Source organism: Amphiura filiformis, chromosome 17, assembly GCF_039555335.1.
Source record: "Amphiura filiformis chromosome 17, Afil_fr2py, whole genome shotgun sequence".
NCBI lineage: Eukaryota > Metazoa > Echinodermata > Ophiuroidea > Amphilepidida > Amphiuridae > Amphiura > Amphiura filiformis.
In genome coordinates, this window is record NC_092644.1 from 33,145,180 (window position 1) to 33,168,525 (window position 23,346).

General features: G+C 36.6%; 2 protein-coding genes across 3 annotated transcripts in view; both read right to left on the reverse strand.

The window, feature by feature from the left end:
• LOC140137662 (LIM domain transcription factor LMO4-like) overlaps nt 1-23,346 on the reverse strand; it is a 274,849-nt gene that overhangs the window by 29,520 nt on the left and 221,983 nt on the right. The gene's annotated exons all lie outside the window — the stretch shown is intronic.
• Nucleotides 819-21,436, reverse strand: LOC140137659 (retinol dehydrogenase 8-like). 2 transcript variants are annotated; one of them, XM_072159394.1, is made up of 7 exons: nt 21,294-21,436; nt 11,031-11,310; nt 9,696-9,875; nt 6,907-7,000; nt 4,264-4,435; nt 2,760-2,855; nt 819-1,836 (listed from the first exon to the last, which is right to left on the reverse strand). In XM_072159394.1, exons 2-7 carry the CDS (start codon nt 11,293-11,295, stop codon nt 1,819-1,821), a joined length of 825 nt encoding a protein of 274 aa, XP_072015495.1. In that variant the 5' UTR covers nt 11,296-11,310; nt 21,294-21,436; the 3' UTR covers nt 819-1,818. The 2 variants fall into 2 exon arrangements, with proteins under 2 accessions (XP_072015495.1, XP_072015494.1); XM_072159393.1 differs by having other exon boundaries at nt 819-2,855.

The window sequence follows — 23,346 nt, forward strand, 5'->3', positions numbered from 1 at the left end:
ACGCAGCCTAGCGCTACCCCTGAGTAGACAGATACATTAAGTCTTAGCAGACTTGTAGTATTGGGACCCGTCATGAGTACGGGTACGGGTCCCAAGCCATGGGTATGGGTACGGGTCCCAGACCATGGGTACGGTAACGGGTCCCAGGCCATGGGTACGGGTGCAGGTCCCAAGCCATGAGTACGGTACGGGTCCGAACCCAAAATAGGGTACGGGTATGGGTCCGGAGCCATGAGTACGGGTACGGGTACGGAAATTGGGACTCGAGTACGGGTATGGGTACGGGTCCCAGTATGGGTACGGGTATGGGCCATGGGTACGGGTACTTGTATGGGTCCTATTGTGGGTATAGGTATAAACAAAGCTATTGTTATTGGTGTAAACATTAATTTATTAGCAATACCTTGCTGTAAATACACTCTTTGATGTCATTTATGCCACAACAAATGAATAAAACTACATTCCGCACCAAAAACATTAGAGAAATTTACATAATCATACAACATACATTTTAAGTTGCCACGTGTGCCTTGAGTTGTTGATACATCTTTATTTGCTAAGAAGTACTCTCATTTACAGAAAGTTGCAAAACTGTTTTTTAGGAATTAATCAAGTACAAAAAGAGATGTAATATTGATGGTTTTAGTGAATCTAGCTTATAGGTGGCATATTTTGGGATGCAAAATTCATGCAAATGTCTTTGTATGGACACACATACTGCGCAGTTATTATTTATCTCAAAACATCAATTGGATCTCAAAGTTGATCCAAAATTGGTAGACTTTAAATTAATTGTCAATTTTCCAAATAAGTCCATGCACATCCCACACATCCCTGGCACACACCAGATTATCCAATTAGCTTAATATAATAATTATCATTAATTATGTACATCGTCAGGATAATTATAACCAAGATTTAATAATACTCTGCCTTATAAGCTCCTATAAATCATAAATTTCTCAGTGTTTACAGGTAAAGGAACTCTCCGATTTATGTGACTCAGATGCACTATTCCAACACAGAATCTGTGATCCCAAGTACATGGCGGAAAGTGTTCACTGCTCACACCAGTCATATTATCATGTAGTTCTTCACTTGTGCATGTAGGGGAGTGTGTTCGGATGGGGAATATTAAAATGATGAATAAAAGCTAGCTATGAACATGATAACTTGAAATTCACCACAAAAAAACAATTTCTTGAAATGTTTTTCCAGTTTGCTGTTTTTTGCTGTATCAGCCAGAGTGTGAACGCGACATGTAATTTATGTATGGGTGGCATAAAGTGTGCACATCAGGCTGGAGGCTGTCACAATGTAGGTATCTACACTGTATGTAACCCCAGATATTGATGTAGCATACACATTTTGTGTTGCCAGGGCCATATTTACCTTTTTCATGGCCCTGGGCCAGGCTTAAATTTAGGGCACTGGCTATCTGGCTTAATGTGTTACTCCCCACCCAACCCCATCCCATGTAGCCTAGATTTGTTTTGATTATGATCATACATATAGGACTCACAGTGCAGTGGGATTCATGAGTGGGAAGTGAGAGTAGATCTTGCTCTGACTCTCACTTTCCTGCATGCATTTAGCTATGTACTGTATGGTACCCATACCCATGGGTACAGGTACGGGTCCCGTGCCATGAGTACGGGTACGGGTCCCAGTCCATGAGTACGGGTACGGGTCCGAAGCCACGGGTACGGGTCCGAAGCCAACTGGTACGGGTACGGAGCCATGGGTACGGGTACGGAAATTGGGACCCGAGTACAGGTACGGATACGAGTACGGGTACGGGTACTACAAGTCTGAGTCTTAGCAAGGATGCCCAACCTGTACATTGTGGCCAAATATATTAAAAAAAGCAAGTTTGTTATTAACCACTTCTGGCTTAAGTCATAGGTCAGGTCAGCTTAGGTGTACTAAAAATACCTGTTGTGCAAGTTTTGTATTAATTTTTACAAACAAGGGAAGATGCTTACACATCATACACTGGAACAAGGAAACATTCAAATATTACAAACTATGGTTTATACATCTACCTCCAGTCAGCGGCACTAGCTTTGACATTCAGCATGTACTGCGTTGGCTTAGCGTTGTTTCATATGCGTCAGTTTGATCGCGCAAGTAAAAGGAAGTACACACAAGTACGCTAAGCTAACGCAGAACACAGCAACACACTGAAGATCAAAGCTTATGCCGCTAACTGGAGGTAAATATTATAGACTATAGCGCACAAGATCATTCTTAATCGTTATTCTTATTCTTAATACATGTATATATGTACATGTACAGGGGTAGAAGAATTCCGCATGAATTTTTACACAATAACATCCTTCAACTTAATTCAGGCTTAGAGCTTCTATTTACAGCTCATCTGGGACACTGAAAAGACTATTTATGGCTTAGATGAACTATTTACAGATGTGAGCACTAAGGGTAGAACTATTTGTGGTCATGTGATCCACTTTTAACCAATCAATTAACAAGAATATAGTAAATAATAACCACTGCAAATAACTTACTTACACACCAAGGATACTAGCTAGGTTAAATAGTAAATACAGAATATAATGTGAAGTATTGTCATTGGATCGACATCATAGTATTTAGAGTAAAATCTTAGTTTTAGAGCATTACGCAGATATTTTATCATTATTATTCACAGATGATTTTTCATCCCATTGTTGTTCCTCAATAATTTGTTCAACTATCAAATCCCCAGTAATATCAAGATATTTTTTGGTTGAAAGTACCTGCTTGTAGCTTTCTGAGGTGATATAGCGAAAATGAGGTTTTTCTGTGAGGATTACATCTTGGATGACATTGGCGATCTCTTCTGCAGTCTGAATCTGTGTTATTGAAGAAGACAAAAATCAAAAATTGACTTGAAGAATGAATATCAGTTCGGGGGCACTTCAATATGAAATGGATATAGGTGTAGGGCTGGCACTTTCGCACTAAGGGGCATTCGGTGAGAGCAAAATGTAAAAATATGGGGTCATTGGGTGAGAGCATGATTTTTGGCATTCGGTGAGAGCAAAATGTAAAAAATATGGGGTCATTGGGTGAGAACATGGCCTTTTTTTAAATGGAATCTTTGGGTGAGAGTCGAAACAGCGCCACAAAAACCTCGAAAATCAAATTTCTATTTCTAAATGGCTTCAAATTTCATTGTTTTTTCAAAATGAGTAACAAAATCAGTGAAAAATGAAAGTTGCTGTTCAAATTGAACTTGTAAGGGTCTTTGGGTGACAGAGCATGTGCTTGTAAAAAAATATGGGGTCTTTGGGTGACAGCAATGCTGAAAAGGGGGGTCTTAACAGCCCTGCATACGCATCACCTCCAAAGTTGGAGTGCCCCGGATCAATTCCAAGATGAAGAAGAATCAGTTCTTGAATCATATTATTGGTTCCAGCATTTGAAGTGTTTATATTACAGGGACTACCCTTTTGTGTTTGCCCAGCATTATACTTCCGAGGACTCCAACATAACAACACACACACACACCAAGGACCTTGTGCTTAACGAGGACCTAAACATGTGTCCTTGTTATAAATGAGACCTTATACCCTAATACCCCTCTATAGCTTGCGTCCTTACAGCGTTAACTATTTTAACACTTGGTCTGTATTGCAGACTCACATTAACTATGGACATCCATGGTTCCTGGGCAGTGTTTGCAGATCCAAAACAGCATAACACCACATCATTCACCCTTTTCACAGATCCACCATCTTGCCCCGGGTGCCACCCTTAGGGTGGGGGGGCGCCAAATTGACCAATTCAGCATTGATTCTGCACCCCTCCAAGCGATGAAAGTCAAAGTTTTCTCACGCTTGATTTCAGCACAAAATCAATTGAAAGAACATTTTAAGACCGATATTCAACTTCTAGTAACCAAAATTAATTAGTGGTAGGCCTTATTTGTCAAAAATTTCCCGTGATCCGCGCCCAATTGTTTCAAGAATTGGAGGGCGGGGATTATGTATCCTTAGCCCTGGGCACCACAACCCCTAGCTACGCCACTGTCCGCGTCTAAGATATTCTCGGGTGGGGGGGGAGTAGGAATTTTGTTTCTTGCCCCGGGCGCTTTCTTCTTCCTTTTTTTCCTCTACCTTCCCTTTCTTTTGGTTTCCTCTCCTATCTTCTTCTTACTCTTTGTCTTCTTCCTCTTCATTTTCTTTTCCTTCTTTTTTTCCTCTTCCTATAAAAATTGTATAAAGTAACAAATTCAAGATAGAAGTATTCTTTACATACCATTTTGCCAATACGTATTGCATTATTATCCATTGAGTTTTTGAATAACTTGTGTGTCAATTCATCCACATCAGGATCCATCTGAGCATCACTACCCATGTGCCCGGTTCCATTGGCATCAATGTTAGCGAAAGCTTGAGTTATCACTGGTCCAGGCTCGATCACACTGATGCTATAGGTAAAATGAGTATACTGTATTGTAAACTATTGGAAAACCATTTTTGAACTGCTTTCATTACATTGGTTACTTGCATTTAAACTTGTCCCTTAAAGGGGCATTGTGTTTTTTCCCCTAGCCACATTTACGATGCATGTCCTGTGACCCTTCTCTACAGCATGCTCACTAACCTTACCCCGCCCCTCCCAAATACCACTGATGGGGTGCGTCTTGCCCTTCAGGAGTAGTGGCAACACATAGGGTACCTCCGACCAACCCCATCAGAACCTAAGCATTAAGTTATACTAGCGGGATACCCGCGCTTCGCGCGGGTCCCCGCTAGATGAGTAAATGGGAGTGATCACTAAAACAGGAGGAATTACTGAAAAGGTAGAATCATTGAAAGGTAAATTTTATTTTTCTAAACCTGTCCCTTCTTGCATTTCCATTTTCTTTTCAGTTTATTCTGCACGGGCCTAGTTTGTTTCCATTAAAACAAAATGCTATGTAGCTTGTGATTTTCCGTTTCCATGTTATTTATCTATCTAGGCCTAACCCCATTCCCATTATTTTCTAAATCTATCCTTTCTTATACGTTTCCCTTTATAGCTTCATTTTTATCAGCTGCTTAGCTTGTGATTTCCCGTTTCATTCAGTTGTTATTTATTTTTCTTGTTTTTTCGAGATTAGTTTCTAATTTTAACTTCTTTTTTTCCCTTAATTTTCCTGATTAGTTTCTTTCTTTCCCTCTTTAGTTTGCTCCCGTTTCATTTAGTTACTGTAATCATAAACTGTATAATAGGCCTACCCGTAGGCCTACCTTTTTTGTCTTCTTCTTTTTTTTTCTATTCATTTAGCTCCTTTCTTTCTCTTCAGTTTCTTTTGCATAGGTCTATTTTGTTCCCATGCTGCTTAGCTCGTGATTTCCGTTTCCATGTTATTCATTTATTGAGCCCGTTCCCATGCATTATTTTATAAATCTACCATTTCTTTCATTTCTCTTTTTTGTTTTGGCTTTTTTTCTACATTTTGTTCCCATTTTTCATATTTCCTGCTTAGCTTGTGATTTCCCGTTTGAATTTTATCTATTTAATTCTGTTCTCATTATTTTAGTTTTTTTACATGAGTGAGTGAGTTAGTTAGTTAGTTAGTTAGTTAGTTAGTTAGTTAGTTAGTTAGTTAGTTAGTTAGTTAGTTAGTTAGTTAGTTAGTTAGTTAGTTAGTTAGTTAGTTAGTTAGTTAGTTAGTTAGTTAGTTAGTTAGTTAGTTAGTTAGTTAGTTTTTATGAATTTTTATTTATTTATTTATTTATTTATTTATTTATTTATTTATTTATTTATTTATTTATTTATTTATTTATTCTTTCATTTTTAGCTTCCTTCTTTCCTCTCGTATCCTCAACCCGACCCATCCATAGGCCTACCTTTTCAGTTTTGTCTTCCTTTCATTTCTTTTCTATTTCTCTGGCACGGAAACTTGGTCTGTGCATATTATGCACCCCGTACGTGCACGTCACATTGCTCAGTACGCCGACGCACTAACGCCAACCCCTGCTGCCAGTTAGTTACGGTGCGTGCTACCACTGAGTTTTGACAACAAAAAATCCCGGGAAAAACCCGGTTTTAACCATATTTTCACTGATTTTGAGGCCAATTCTTGGTCTTGACCGTTTTCAACCAAATAAAGTGCAATGCGTTCCCCGTATATTCCTCAATCTCCCGTATGAATGTGGCTGTAAAACTAAACGACGATTCATTATAGGCCTAGAATAAATAATAAAATTCACGCGACGTAGCCTTAATCTCTTGGTTGCCAACTTCGGTGCAGTGGCGGAAAATGGGGTGCGTAGCTCTGCGTAGGTGCGAAAAGCTCGTAAGATCATTCTTAAAGTACGCGATGTTGTGCATCTAGATAGCCTGAATCATTTCTTGGCCACCTCGCAGTTGGCAGAAAACAGGGCAATGTTGCTCTGCGTATGGTTTTTAATGGAAATATTATTACGCGGTTCACACTGTCCTTATTACCCACAATGCCACTGCATGCGATTTTGCATAGCAACACGACAGTTTTTTTGTTATTCTCTTAGTTACCATCAATTCTTGCAAAAATGAACCTCAGATGGTTTAATGGCAATATGTACCCGATCAATGTATTAATAAATCAGAGCTGAAAGTGAAATCATCTCTGAGTCTATTCGTGCACAAGATTTAGCGACTTCCTTTTATTTATATAGATGTACGTCATGAATGATAATATTGTAGAACAAAATTAACTTGATTTTATTGCATAGGATAGCTTGAAAGCAATGACTCACTTGTGCTATGCTTACTGTACTGCTTAGGAGTGCATTTTCAGGTTGAGGCAAATATTTGAATGTTTGCTTAAAGTGTGCTTTTTGAGAGCCCATGGAATGCCCTGTTTTTATCAGATCAATTGCCCTGGGTATACAAGCAAAAATTGTTCTGCCTGAGAAATAGAAACTTTACCTTATATTGAACTTCTTCAGTACAGGTGCAATAGATTCTGAGAAGCCTTCAATTGCAAACTTGCTGGATGAATATATATCACTCCATGGAATTCCTATTGTAAGAGAATTGAGTCATATACATTAGTTAGTACATTACATTAGTTAACACGTGGCGCAATGGTTAGGGTACTTGCCTTTAGTGCATGAGGTCCCGGGTTCGATTCCCGGCAGTGGTGATTTGCTGGGATATTGACTTGGAAAAAGAAAAGTCTGAAATTAATTGGCAACTTCTGTAGATTAAATTCAGACTTCCGTTGTCCCCATGGTTCATTTAGAATTGGGTAAATGAATCATGAAAGTACTCCGTCCTTCGGAGGGGACGTTAAGCCGCCGGTCCCGTGTACAGAGAGCCATACCTGTACATGTATCTCGCAGCCAGTTTCGAAAAGAGTAGGGTGTTAACCCCTGACTGTTCCCAACCCGTCCCAGTGTTCAAATGGACCCCAATGGAAATAAGCTTCAATAGAGGCTTTCTTGGGTTATCCAGGGTTGTCAAAATCCGAACAAATCAAATCAAAAATCAACCTTCAGTTTAGTATACATGTAGGTGCATCTAATGTGCTAGTTTCAAAATGTTGGATTTGATGAATTGGGGAGGCAGTACCGGGTTCATTACAAATTATGACAGTGACATACAATTGCTTAGGGCACTGTAAACTAAGGTTCTTTGATGACCATAGATCATATATATCGCGATGTATTTAGCTCGATGACCAGCCACTATTTTATTTTGATGAGCTGTCCCATAAGAATATGCAAATGAAGCACTTGAATAAAATATCCATTGATTATACATGATGTAACAACTCTGCATGAAAGACACAACCAAGCGTGTGGTATATGTCCCGTGTAAGATCAAAGATAAATGTTTACATTGTCAAATTGTCAATATCTTTGTTATCCGAATATGACAAACATTTGCACTTTTATTTTCTTAGACCTTTACAATAAGGGCTCATATTGAAATACCCTACCACGTTTTCACACAGAACGAAGGCAGGATTCCCCTCGCTAAACGCGCACCTCAGGAAAGCTCGGTCATAAAACGGATGGATTATATGCATCAGTGATACACCCTGCCCAGGATTTTAACAAAAGAAGGCTAGCACAGGAAAGCTGCAGGATGGCGCACACCTTCCTGTGTAAGGGAATTTCAATATGAGCCCTAAGTCAAGTATAAGTTCATGTATTGTTGTTCAAAAGTGAACTTCCATATACGCAATAACGAAAATTGTTGCCTCCAGCAGCTTCGTTGCAGTGGTACCCGTGATTTTCTGATCACTGATGACTGAGCTGGTTCAGTAGTTCCTGAAAAATGGAGGCATAATCACTTTGGACACAAGTCTTGTTGATGACCTGTTAAATTTTAAACTATGAAGGTCTTTGGTGACAGGCCTTGAGAAAATAGCCTGGGGGTGTGCCGCTGAGAATGTGAAAGTGGACCCATAAATATACCAAATTTTCAAGAAATTTGGACCCATTGATATACCAAAATTCAAAATTTTCGGTCAAATTTAACCCATATTGTCTTAGTATTTCCAAATTTTCCCCAATTTTTGTGGACAATTTCGAAATTTTAACTAGATTGACCCATTCATATACCAAAATTGGCTTAGAAAAAGGGGTCATTGATATACCAAAAGGCCAAAAATGCTACTCAAATTTGCAGCACATCCCCATATGGTCATTTGTACTAAGTACCCCCGGGAAAGTATTGGGGTTTTTCAATGACAGATGCTATAAAACACAAATCCAGTTACAGTGACAAATTTTACTTGTTGTTAATAAAAACCCGTTCATCAGAAAAAGTAGGCTGTCATTTGGTCAAAAGTTAACCTTCTCCATAATTGCAGATGACAAGTTCCAAATTGTCTTCAAAAATTCACAAATTTCAGTACATTCTTATGATCATATTTGGGCGTATTTGAAATCAGCATGTAAAATGCATTCAAATGAGTATAAACAAGCCTAGTATTGGTTCAGTGGTTCTTGAGATAGCTCCTGATATTTTAAAAAAAGATCTCAAAACTTGGACTTTTTGAAGGGTATACATTGTAGCCAGCATGCAGGGCATTAGGGCATTTGGGTGACATTCTCTTGTGACAAATGGTAAATACGTGATTATCTTCTTTGCTACTGAGTTCTATTTGAACTTGCCTTCAGTTTTTGACTTGAATTTGTTTTTAAACTACAGCGTGTAGTTTTCGTTGTTTGTTTTTATATTTTGTTGTCTGTCCCTGAAGAAAAGCAGTTTATCTGCTCGAAATGTCGGTTGTTTTTTTGTCTGGTTTGTTTTAGTTTGCCTGCTACAGGTTACTTTTGTAGCCCACTGTTTTCCTGAGACTTCTGTGGGCTCTGAAATTGGCAATTTTTGCCCATCAAACTTTGCCTGTTTTGGTACCTACATTGGTTGTTTGGTTTACCGAGTCTGTTTATGTGCACAGTGATTTACATCATTGATCCTTGTTGTTTTTGCAGGTTTAGCACTTTTGTGAGCCTTGGAACTGGTAATTTTTGGTTTGGCTATCAAACTTTACCTACTTCCTATGCCTGCATTTGCTGGTTTTGCCCCCCCCCCTGCATATTGTCTAGTCTGTATTTTACTTGTTTCCCCACATCAAGTTGGTGCACCTTGCTCGTTTTCTTTCCGGTAAATACATGGGTCTTTGGATTTAAGCAGATTCAAAATTGCGAATCTTGTTTTGGCACTTGAGGCATGCCATACTACATGAGTCCCAGTCAACTTACCAGCGAGTCCCAATGTACTGCCTACATTGATGATTTGGCCTGATCGTTTTGTTTTCATGCCAGGAATTACAGCTTGAGTCATGCGAATAAAACCAAATACATTGGTTTCAAACACCTTTCTGATTTGGGTCATCGTTACCATTTCCAGGACACCACATTGCCCTATTCCTGCATTATTAACTTTGAAAAGATAGAGGGAGAAAGAGGAAAGATTGAAAATGATATAGCAAAATAATTAATGACATAAAAAAGGGAACACCCTGTTAGTCTAAAAGGCCATTTTGGTTAAAGTTAGGGCTTAGGGCATTTTAGGGATAAGGTTAATGTTAAGGGTAATGATTAAGGCTTAGGTTATATAAGATTAGGTGACATTTAGGGTTAAGGCTAGCTAGGCTAGGGTAAGGATTAAGGTTTATAACTTGCGTTATTTGGTTTTTGGACAAATGATCATTTGGACTATCAACCTCCCAGGGGGGCCACTCATATAAAAAGTTTAAGCATGCGTGTGAACAAAAACACGGAATATGGGTGGTTTTTTCTACTGCAACACGGGCCCGTGATTGATTATAGCAAATAAGGGTGTCATTTTTGACACCATGTGTCCGACGTCCGTGCTAAGGGTAGTTAAATCTAATCACATTCCTACCCCTACAATTGTCATAATAAAATACACTGCCCTAATAATGCAGGCGATAATTTGGTTGAATAATGATAACTGAGTAGGCCTAAGCCTACCAAATCCAGTTAGGAAGTATCAAATTAGAGTATAATAATAAAGGAAATAAGAAACCTTGAAAGTTGATGTCTTTTACTTTTTTCTTCAAAATTGATCATGCATCCTTGCTAAGGGTTGGATTTAATCCACATGTAAATTTTGCCCTTGTTAAGGGTATGGTTAACAAACCATTATCCTTGTTAAGGGTCATTTTAAAGACACAATGGTTGTCCTTGTTAAGGGTGCTTTTCTGAAGTGCATTCACACGCATGCTTACTACTTTTGCCCCCCTGGGATCAACCTGTAACCCACAAAAACAGCATGTTTCTATATATTCTATACTTCTATTGCTAAGAAATAAAGAGATTTGATGTATTTAAAGAGTCTGAACTCAGATTATCCCTGTGCGTAAATCTATCATTGGATTGTTAGGCATGGGAGCCAAAATAGTGTACCTGCAGCATCAAGCAGCAAAATCCCAAAATCAAACAATAATTGGTATTTAGGCCTATAAGCTTGAGCATGTCAATGGTTTCCCTATCTAGGGCTATATATATATTAAAGCACCCCATAGCTTCATACTGGTACAATAGGTGAAAAACAATGATGAAGAATCTTACTTAAAATGTCCACCCTTTTCTCCTCTTGGTTGATCTTGTCCATAAACTTGTTTATTGACTCCTCATCTGTGACATCAAGCTGACGAATAAAAAGTGTCTTATCCAATGTGGATCCAGCAGTACTTTGTAACTGATCTTTCTTGGCGAGATTCCTCATGGTAGCGAACACTTTGAATCGATTCTCTTTGTCACTTGCCAAGAGTACAGCCGTTTCCAATCCAATGCCGCTAGAACAGCCAGTGATGATCACTACTTTGGGTGCCATTTTGAAGCAAATAAACTAGTATACAAAACAGACAAAATGTTCAAACCATGTTCAAACTCATCACCTATTGTTATTATCATTTTAAAGGAGTATTGCGTGATCCTAGCATCTTCTTTTTATGACATTTCTCAGTAGATATCAACGAAAAAAGCTTATTTCCAAAATTTCAGTTGCTTCCAATTTTGCGTTTGCGAGTTATGCATGATTATGTGTATTGCACTGCTCCATAGACAATGTGTTGTAATTTCGTTCTGGTGCACCAGAACGAAATTCAAATTTCACGATATCTTTGCTAAAACGAAGTAATCTGCAAGAATTTTTTGGTACATAAACATTATTCAGTCAAGAGGTTTCCAGTGATATAAAAATCTCAACTTTTTTTGAGAAAAGTAGGGGGATGATGCTGTGGATCACGAAATGCCCTTTTAAGTGGGATTATTTTTGTGTCAGTTCCTGCAGAACTGACACCTTCTACTACAGGTTTGACGATCACGTGACAAATCGAATCATCATATCGAAATATCACGTGATCTGTAAAAATATCAATATCGATATCAATACTATTCGTCAATTCAGCCCCAAACCAATTCGCCCACATGCCAATTCGAACCCTGTATATTGATGCACAAAAAAAGTTGGCCAAATTTAACTATTTCGTTTTAACAAATCTGTATATTTAGACAAAAATAAGTCAGCGTTCGCGTATCTGTACGTAGCCGCAGTTTGTGGCCCTCACAACACGGGCTTCCGGTGAGCTGCCGGTTCTAGGAAATGGAATATTACTGACAAATATAAAGATGGCAAAATCAGTAAACCAGTTTCAAAACCAGTTTAAGTTACAAATAAAGTCTAATAAGAAATTACATCTATTTAGGCATTATTTAATGACCTCACCCATCCCCACCCATCTCCACCCCAACTATCAATTTCTTGTGTGAACTGTGGAGCTCTGTGGAATGTCTATATGAAATGTTATAAATATTTATATTGGTTCTTTCTTTGCATGTTCTTCTCCTCTTTCTTTTTTCTTTTATTTGTTAACTTTGTGTAATTGTATGTTGTAACTTAAGGCAGTGTAAGAGGGTGCTTTCGCTTTGACAGGCCTTTGGGCCTTTTGAGCATCTCCTCATTCAAATGTTGTGTCTTTTAATATATTTTGTATGTTGATTTGAATGAAAATAAAATGATGATGATGATGATGTACATCATTTCGTACAGAGTCGTGAGATATGTCCAACTTTTCCCTTGGTCATAAGGAACAAAAAAAAAAGTCAGTGGTCGCATATCAGTAGGATCACTGGTTAATAAGATATGGTCACTTTTTTAATTTTGTGCACATAACCCTCTATCTTTTTAACCAAATATCTTGCCATATGTTGAACTTTTCCTCTGGTCATAAGGGGAAAAAAAAAGTCAGTGGTCGCATATCTGTAGGATCATCGGTTAATGAGATATAGTCGCTTTTTTGTACGTTGTGCACTTAGCCCTCTTTTTTTATACTTCTGGATATCGTTTGGAGTCAAATGATTTTTCATTTTAAAGCTTATGATATATTTTCTAAACACGAAATAAAACAAAATTGACCGCAAGCCGACTTTACAGCTGTTTCGTGATGGACGGTCACATATATTCATTAACATATTAAATCGTTTATCCCTTTTGGTCAATATCGAATTGGTTTGTGGCTGACTTAGCTTGGGGCCAAATGCATGAATTGGCATATGGCCAAGTCAACTGTGGACGAATTGGTTTGGGTCCGAATAGACCTGCTTCCATGCTGATAGCAGGAAATGGCGAAAAATTATACGTACTTTTACAAGGCAAAAAGCAACTTTTCTAGGCATTGTTCATTCATATTGCCAATCACCAATCAATAATACAATGTACAAATGTAATTCAATAATGATATAAGCAGAAGCAATAATAGTGATAATGATAATAATATAAATCATGGTCATAAATAACTAATATAATAACAATAGTAACAATCCTAATAATAGGAATAACATGATAATAATAATAATTATGTACATATAAGTTAATGGCATGAAAAGGCCCGTTTAAAAAGAAATATAATAACAGACACAATTAATTTATCAGCATATGATGTTATTATACCGTAATTGTTGACAAATGAGCCGTATATCATACAAGTCGCAGTTATGCGATAGTATTGCCTGTTTACAAAAAGTAGATAAATTGAAAAAATGTACAATCAAATAATTAGAAAAAAAAACCTATATGACAAGATCATTGAATCAACCTGAAAAAATAGGGTTAAATCAGGTGATTGACGAGGACCCTGCTAAACGCGGAGCGTGGGGGTGCAGGGCTCTCTTAAATAGTTACCAAACAGACAGACATACAGACAGACAGACAAACACAAAACAGATGATCCGATTTAACACGAGAATGATAGTTAAGATAGAAGGAATGAAGTTGAAGTAAAAATATGGCTCCTGAAGACTAAGGATGAGAGGGTGTGAGCAAGTACTTACTAAAAAAATGGATTGAACTAAAGTACAAAAGAAGAACGAGATGTATCGTGAAGGTATTAATTGCCCTCTGTGTAACCACAAATGATATATTTCTTTAAGTTGGATTTGAAGGTAGCAAGAGTCCGAGTCAATTTGAGAGAAGAAGGGAGTTCTTTCCATAGTATGGGACCTTGCGTTTTGGAAGAATTGTTTGCAAGGGCAGTGTTAGAAGGAAAGATAACATGTTCGTGAACATTCCTAGTATTGTAAGAGTGAGACAAGGGTACTGCACATTCAACTTGGGTAGACACTGTTCTTCCAGAAATTGCTGAGAAATTGTCTGATAAGAATGACCTATCTACTGTTGATCCTGTGACATCAACTCCTATGCCAGTAAATAACTTTTCTGCGCCAATACCTAACTTCTCTCTCAACTATGATGACTGTCCACCATCTCCTTGCCCTACACCACATGAAGAAAATGCTCTACATGTCTCAAGCTCTGCTCAAACTCAAGTGTCAACTAACTGTACTGAAGTCCAAGCATCAGTTAAATATGTAACAAAACATATTCAAACTACATCTTCTGGGGACACTGATGCTAAACTACGGAAGCAACATATTGACACTGACCCTGACTTGAGCAATGAAATCCGGCGCTTAACAGGCTCAAATAATGACTTGAAAAAGCAACTTACTGAATTCAGGGAACTTAGGTCAGCATATGTACAACTATCCTCTTCCTATAAGGAACTCTCCGACAGAAACACGGTTTTGGAAACCAAATCAAAATCTCTTGAAAATGTTCCCACATCATCACAACCTTTCGTACATCCAAAGAAAACTGCACCCACTTCGCACTGTATATCCAACAGCATATCAACTGCAAATAGATTTTATGCTCTTGAGGTAGAGGACTGTAATGAAGCTATACCTCCAGCTGGACCAGTAAGGCTGCCGATTCACAAAGCTACACAACCCCCTAGCCATAAAATCGTCAAGAAAACTACAGCACAGAAAAATAGAACAACTGACAAAACTTATTTGGAAGCAGCATTGTCAAAACCATCAACCCAGGTACCTAAACCTTCATCACCGGCTGCACCACAGAAACCTCCTATCGATCCAAGAAAGAAGAGAGTTGTGCTAATTATGGGCGATTCCATCCCCAAAGGACTTATTGGTAGGAGACTGTCAAGTCGCTACCGAGTTGTTAATTACAGTCTACCTGGCAGTACTCCCGAAATGTGGCTGAAATTTGCACCTTCGATTTTGACTGAAATTCAGCCGAACATTATCGCTGCGTTCATTGTGGGACGAACAATATCCAGCTCCAACAACCAGCATCCTGCATGAACACACTGCAACAACTTGGTGAACTCATAATGAGAAGAGATGATGTTCATCTTGCCTTCTCTGGACTGACTGCTCATCAGATGAAGATGATGAGACAATCATATGTTGTAAGCATCAACCGTGCAATCGCCCACCTATGCAAGACGAAGGGCTGGACATACATTGCCAATGATAACATTAATCTTCACCATGTAGCTTTCGCTGATGGAATTCACTTGAAACCAAGTGGACTTCTTGCTCTTGCTAAAAATTATATTGACTATCTTCGCAGACTGGATAAATCCCCTTTTCTCCAAGATCTCTCATTGTGGAAAAGGGGTTAAATGAAAATAATATTGTTAATGTGACTCTTTCAGATCAAGACTATGATAATGTAAATTATTCTGATACCTTGACAACAAATTGGTCTGATTGTGGTAACACTCATGCCATATCTTATCATAATGAGTCTTTTGCTGTTGATAATGATATGATTTATGATGTTTCTAATATGTTGATAATGATATACAAATTGAAAATGATATTGATGCAAATGTTTCAAAGAAGAATACTGATATATTTTCTTATAGAAATGTTTCAAAACATGATTATTCTGATATTTCAGATGTTGAAGTTTGCTCTTCAAATGATAATACAAATACAGTGTTTCCTTGTAGCACATCTTCTAATGATGCATTTATGTCGCCTAGTAATACATATGTTTTAAATGATAACACTTCTGATTGTAAACATAATGTAAAATCTATTCCTAATGTAAAAGGTACTAAAATAATACATCTAAACATTGCCAGTCTCCCCAAATATATTGATGATATTCGTTATGTTGCTCATATTAATAATATTGATATCATTGGTCTTTGTTAAACTCTTCTTGATGACACATTCTCTGATAGTGAAGTTGCTATTGATAATTTTTCAATTCATCGTTCTGATCGAAATAGGGATGGCGGCGGAGTAGCTGTATACATTAAGGATAATATAAATTATAATATCCGCCATGATCTTATGCCAAATGATCTTGAAATTATATGTATTGAATTGATGCCTCAACATTGTAAACCTTATATTATGATTTATTGGTATAGAGTACCTAATTCATCTATTGATCTCTTTAATTACATTGACACTGTTCTCTCCAAAGTTGATTCAGAAAATAAGGACTATTTCCTCATAGGTGATCTCAATTGTGATCTACTCTCTGATCATCCTCATTGTTATACTAAGAAGTTAATGGATTTAAGTTCAATTTATAATCTTAATCAGCTTATTAAGGAACCTACTCGTATCACTCAATACGGTACTCTAAAACTCTTATTGATCATATTCATACATCAAATTCTAGTAAAGTAAGGGGTGGTGCAATAATTATGTGTACCCTGGGGGGTGAATTCTCAAAATGGTCTGCCAAAATCGCTTGCCCCCCCCTTTGGCCAGTGCAAAAAATCTTTGCCCCCCTTTTAACATGCAAAAAAAACCCTTGCCCCCCCCTTTGATGTGCCAAAAAATCTTTGCCCCCCTTACACATGCAAGATTTTGGGGAACTCGAATTTAAAACCTTAAATTGTCTTATCATATAATGCGAGCGCAGCGAGCAGGAAATTTTGCATATTTGAACGTGTTCCTAACGTGTTCCTAACGTTTTCCTACGCCTTTTTAGGGTGTAATATAAAATGGTACCCAAAATATCTGTGCCAAAATTGCTTGCCCCCCCTTCGACCTGCCAAAAATTGCTTGCCCCCCTTTTGACCTGCCAAAAAATGCTTGCCCCCCCCCCCCCCTTTTGGCCTGCCAAAAAATCTTTGCCCCCCCCCTATAATTCACCCCCCAGGGGGTACACATAATTATTGCACCACCCCTAACTCATTCAGGTGTTATTCATAATGGTATTAGTGACCACTCACTTATATATTTTATCAAAGGGAAAGAACAGCATCTCAATAATGGTCACAAATATGTTAAATCCAGGTCTTATAAACAATTTGATCATTATTCTTTTGTAGACAAACTTAAGAATGTGTCATGGGCTTCTGTGTATCAAGCAGCAAATGTTGATTTGGCTTTGGATAAATTTGAATCAATATTTTTAAATGTTGCAAATAATCATGCACCTCTAAAAAAGAGAAGAGTTAAACCAAATACAAGCCCATGGTTAACTCCTGCTGTAACTAATTTGATGCATGATCGCAATAATGCAAAATGTAATGCTATTAAATCAAATAAATCTGAGGACTGGGCTCATTATCGTGCTATTAAAAATAAGGTTACCAGTGCAATAAGGAAAAGTAAGCGCACATATCTTACCGATTCACTTGCTTCTTGTAAAGGTAACACTAAGAAAACATGGCAGCAATTGCGCCACATCGTGCCATCTAAGAAATCATATTCAAAAATCAATTGCATTAAAACCAAAGATGGTGAGGTTAGCAATAACAAAGAAATCTCTAATGAACTCAATAAATTTTTCACATCTATTGGTTCTAATCTTGCTGCTGAACTTGGTAGAAATGATACTTGTAAATATAATAATGGTTGTGATGATGATGTAAATAATGTAATGTCTTTTGATATTATCCCAGTTACAGTTGACTATGTACTCAAACAATTATGTAATATTCCTACCAATAAGGCAACCGGTCTTGATGAGATTTCTGCCAAATTATTGAAAGCAGGAGCACATGTTATTGCACCAATATTAACTCACATTATTAATTATTCTATTATGTCATGTACTTTTCCTACAAATTGGAAAAAAGCCAAAGTCACACCTATTTTTTTAAAAGTGGTCAGCATTGTGATCCAAATAATTATAGGCCCATTTCCATTTTGTCTGTTGTATCAAAAATTATTGAAAGAGCCATTTTTGATCAGTTTTACACTTATTTAAATTCTCATAGTCTTATTTCTCCCAATCAGTCTGGTTTCCGACCTCTACATTCTACCTCAACTTCACTTGCTTCCATAACTGAAGACTGGTATGGTGCTATTAATGATGGTAATATAATTGGCATTGCTTTAATTGACTTAAGAAAGGCATTTGACACTGTAAATCACAATATTCTGATTCAAAAACTGAAACATTTTGGAGTTAGCAAATACAGTATTGGATGGTTCAAAAGTTATCTCTCTAATCGTACTCAAGCTACTTTTGTAAATGGTACACTTTCTAACTTTGATTCTATAAATTACGGTGTTCCTCAGGGTTCAATCCTAGGACCACTCCTTTTCATTTTATTTATTAATGACTTGCCTAACTGTCTTCACTTTTCTCAAATCAGTATGTATGCTGATGACACTATAATTTACTGCTCTGCCAAAATGACATTGATATTGTAAATAGCTTAAATAATGATCTGTCGAGTATCAAATTATGGCTAGACAATAATAAACTGAGTCTGAATGAGAATAAAACTAAATTTATGATGATGGGTTCACCGTAGCGACTAAGTAAAATTAATAACAATAGTTTAAATGTACATATAAATGGTAATGCTATAAGTCAGGTTTACTCCAGCACTCACCTAGGCGTAATAATCGATTGTAATTTAAATTGGCATGATCATATGGAAAATGTTTGTAAAAAATCTGCAAGAAACATCTCAATGATCAGAAGGGCTAAATATTTTGTCTCTGAAAGTACCCTTAAAATTATCTATAACTCTATTGTTGCACCACACTTCAACTATTGTGATGTAATTTGGGGCAATTGTAGCAAAAATGATTCTATTAAGCTTCAAAGATTACAAGCAAGAGCTGCTAGATATATTTGTAATGTTCCTTGGGATACCCCAGGAGCTGAAGTTCTGGAACAACTTAAATGGTTATCTCTTGATAAGATTAGAAATATCCATCTTGCTGAATTTATGTATAAAGTGACAAACAATATACTTCCTGAAAATATATGTAAGTTATTTACGGAAAAGGAATATAAATATCGACCTCAGGCGCAATCCAAGAAATGTTAATATTCCTTTTCCTTCAAATAACTATAAGAAGCGTAGTCTTTCTTACAGAGGTGCTACTATGTGGAATAATTTGTCATCTTCAGCACAGTCCTCTGTAAGTCTTGCTTCCTTCAAAAGACTGTTATTCAGTGATTATGATTTAAATTTTACCTAGTTATTTTGCATTATTTATTTTTCCTACTGCTTATGTATATGTTTTTTAATTTCACATTGTATATGTTCTTATTTTTTGATATTATATCGTTGTTTATATTTGTTGTAAAACACGGCCCCAGGGAAGACCAGCTCAAGGGCTGATCTGGGCCTTTCCGTGTATAAATAAAATTTGAATTGAATTGAAAAAGACAGAGTGAGAGTGTTGAAAAAATTGTCAGGGACTAGATCAGGAGGAAGAAGGTCATTAGGAAATTGATACATGAATGAAGCCAGTTGGAGTCTATAGAGATCAGGAACTTTCAAAGTACGTAGTGAAGAGAAGAGCAGGTCTGTGTGGGCAAGCCAGAGGGAATTGGTACAGCTTCTGATCACTCTCTTTTGAAGAAGAAATGCAGAGTCTAAGTTGGCATTGTTAGGATCAGCCCACACGAGGGCCCCATATAGGATAGATAGGGAAGAACCAGAGAATTGTTGACATGGTGCCTTCAAAAGAAAGTTTCCTACTATAAAGACCTAACTTTTGAGATGGTTTGTATGTTTGAAGGTGCAAACTTAACAATAAGCTTAAAATAAGGCGCCTGGTTTACCGCCGGGTTTATAGCAAGTCATCATCAACGACTTTGACAGATGACGTCAGACGCAATCTCTGTCTTGATAATATCGACATGGACTAATATATAGAGCACGTAGTGTGATGGACTGGAAACTTGACACATCGATCTGAGGACAGCTTTCAAACATAAGTCTTGATAGTAATACGCTGTTTTACTTAGCCTATATCTGGTGGCAGCAGCATTTTTCAGTCACGTGATAATACACGGGGATAATACACGGGGAAGCCGACGGTGTCCACATCTTTTTTTTTTTTTTTTTTCAGTTTTTTGTATTTTATCTGTACTTGGAGCTGGTGGGGGAGAGAAAGCATTAAAATACGCCAAAACACGTAGGCCTATGTAAGTGTATAATTAGGCCTATTTAATGATAAATGAATTACCACTAAATGTTCTTGTCAGTGGTGCAGTGCAAAACTTCTCTTTAACATTACTTTAAAATAATAATTACATTGTACAGTAAATTGGAACTGACACCAATTTTTTCAGGAATATCTTGTTTCCTTGATGGCAGGAAGTCTAGGAACCCTGTGTCAATAGATCATGGCCATTTGAGTTGCCCATAGATCAATACCCATATTGATTGTCTCAGTCACATTCAGATATATGTGACGTGTCATGTCAAAAGGAGACACTTTTGGGCAGGTTATCAATTTCGAGATTTTTACATATCTTAAATATAGAGATATTTTGCTCCACAACGCCGTTTTCCCCAATGAAATCGGACATTCCTAAGCGAAGATATTGAGTTCGTAAGTTATAGTATTATAAAATTGGATATTGAGATATTGGCCTTTAAAAAATATTATTAACAATGTTGAGAGTAGGAATTATCTTGAAAAATGTCTCAAAAATACAAGATGCCAGTTATATTCCGGTCTGAAACTATATCAGACAATATTTTTAACATTAACAACATCACAAATTCGCAACAAATCCAAATGGTGAAAAAATCACCCGAGCAGATTTTTGGCTATATCTCCATTTACGATCCTGCCCAAAAGTGTCTCCTTTTGACATGACACGTCACATATTATTCTCAGGTCACACTTTATGCAGTCATAGATTTCTTTCATTATAGTACATGTTTACTGTAATCAGTATTATTATTTATTAGCACAATATCAGTAAACAACATCCCATGAAGTATCATGCAACAATTAATTAACTAAATCAAATAAAGTATAAGTTTATACAAGTATAAAAAATAAAATAACAATTAACAAGGCCTAAATAAATAAATAGATATTAAAATATATTTATAAATAAATAAATAACTAGCCGGGGCTAAATAAATAATTTGATATTTAATAAAATAAATTTATAAATAAACAAGAAGTAAATAAAATAAATAAGTTTTTCAAAAAATAAATAAATTTATTTATAAATAAATAAATCCAAGTTACAGTCAGATTCGGTTAGATTTGTAAGCTTACCTGTCAACTGGGATTAATTGTCCCTATTTTTACTGAAGAGGGCAATTTTACCATGTGTCCCTATTCATGTATTCCATGCAATTGCATTGAGCCACCGAGGTCACTGTGTGCACGGGGCGCGGAAGTTATAAACTAGACGCTTGTTGCACGCCCTGCTGGCTGACTGATTTTCGCAGAAACATGACTATAGTAATGTATAGGAAATTCAGGAATGTCCATATTTTCCTAATTTTTCTCCCATTTGTCCCTATTTGTGAGGTTAGGGTTGGCAGGTATGCTCATCTTCACTAGAATTTATGTATAAAATGATACATTACAATGATTGCATAGATGATAAAATTTATTGGACAATTATTAATAATCATAGAAATGATACCTATAATAAAAATAAAACATAATAAACAAATTTATAAATAAAAAAATAATTAATAAAATAAAATGAATAAACAAATAGATATCAAAATAAATTTAGTTATAAATAAATAAATAAATAGGGCCTAAATAAAATAAATAAATAAATAAATACCAAACAAAGAAACCGGGTACATATAAAAGCATGTCAAACTATTTCGATCCTGCCTGACTAGACGCCCGCCCTGCATGCCTGATTGCACTGTACGCTGTGTCCCTCTATCGATTACGATCCTTTAAAACTTCATAAGAGCTCACCTCTTGATGGGATTATCTTGGAGGACTGCTTTATTATCATATGAAAGGATTACATTATAATAACAATAGGCGATGAGTCAGGTTTGTACGTTTGGTCAAAACAGACAAATATTTATTTACAGAAATTATCTGATTGTCCCTTTAAGCAGTATTCAGACTTTTTATTGTACGTACAATATTGTATGCAACATATCTATGTTGTTTAATCTATTGCCATTCTATTTCCAGTAATGTTTAAGTTCTAACGAATGTTTGATGACGTAAAATCGATAATATATTTCTACTAGATATTACATGTAACATATTATCGATTTTTCGGTCATCAAACATTCGTTAGAACTTAAAACATTACTGGAAATAGAATGGCAATAGATAAAATAACGTAGATATGTTGCATACAATATTGTACGTACAATACTCGGAGTCTGAAGCTAGCTTAAAAGGGAATACATGCAGTCATTTTGCTAGACTTGCTACAAGTCTTCAGGCTTTTCTGTAGTAATAGTGATAAAATTGATCCATTTTTCTATCATTTTGAACATGTTTGTATTCATAAATGAAGAAATGTATTCATAACAAGATATGTCTTTAAGAAAAGACAACACAGTGAATAAAGAAAATTTGTCATGTTTCCACGCATTACTAGTAAAGACTGTGGTGCTTTGAACAAAAGAGCTGGTCTATGACACTGTAAATAGTGTACAGATCTACGTTTGTATATATGTTTCTTTATTTTGTTCTTAAAAACCCACTGGGTTTACGGTGGGAGTATTTGTAAAAAACAGAATGTCCAAAACAAAGCCTCGTTTAGACTGCTCCAGCCAAGATTGAGGATTTTGTGGATGAGAAAATTTGGAATTTTATTTGCTATTTTTCATTGGAATTATCATAGGCCTGTGATATTGCTTTGTGATCTGTACTGTACTGTGCACACAGAAGCATTTTCCTAACTAGTGATTACCATTATCAGTATCATTGTGTCAAGTTTGTACTTTTGTAGTCTAGTACCGCAGTAGTAGTAAGGGACTCGGGGGGGGGGGGTTGTAGTAGTACTTACATGTAACATGTTACAGTGTAGTTATCACTTAACAAGTAATAAAACTGTTTAAAATTGGATTTTATGAGTAGCTCCTGGTTGTGTCAAAGTAGCTCCTGGTTCCTTGGTAAAATTGAATGACCAGGAGCTACTTTTTTTTATAAAGTAGCTCCTGGTTTGCACCTGCTTTTCTGGAAGCCTGTTTATAAAAGCTCTTTGGTTGCATGCATGTATTGATACATGTATACATTATACCAATGGATATAAATGCTCAACTGATACAAAAATTAATAGATTTCAAGCCTGAGGACTTTAATAGCATATATTGCAGTAGAAAATGGTTGAAAA

Excerpts from the sequence above, each read along its gene's own strand:
- LOC140137659 (XM_072159393.1), bottom strand. The coding sequence starts at position 11,295 with ATGGCACCCAAAGTAGTGATCATCACTGGCTGTTCTAGCGGCATTGGA. Across the intron at positions 9,876-11,030 it reads GAAAAGGGTGGACATTTTAA|TTAATAATGCAGGAATAGGG; the intron begins GTAAGATTCTTC and ends ATCTTTTCAAAG. Across the intron at positions 2,856-4,263 it reads CAATACGTATTGGCAAAATG|ATTCAGACTGCAGAAGAGAT; the intron begins GTATGTAAAGAA and ends TCAATAACACAG.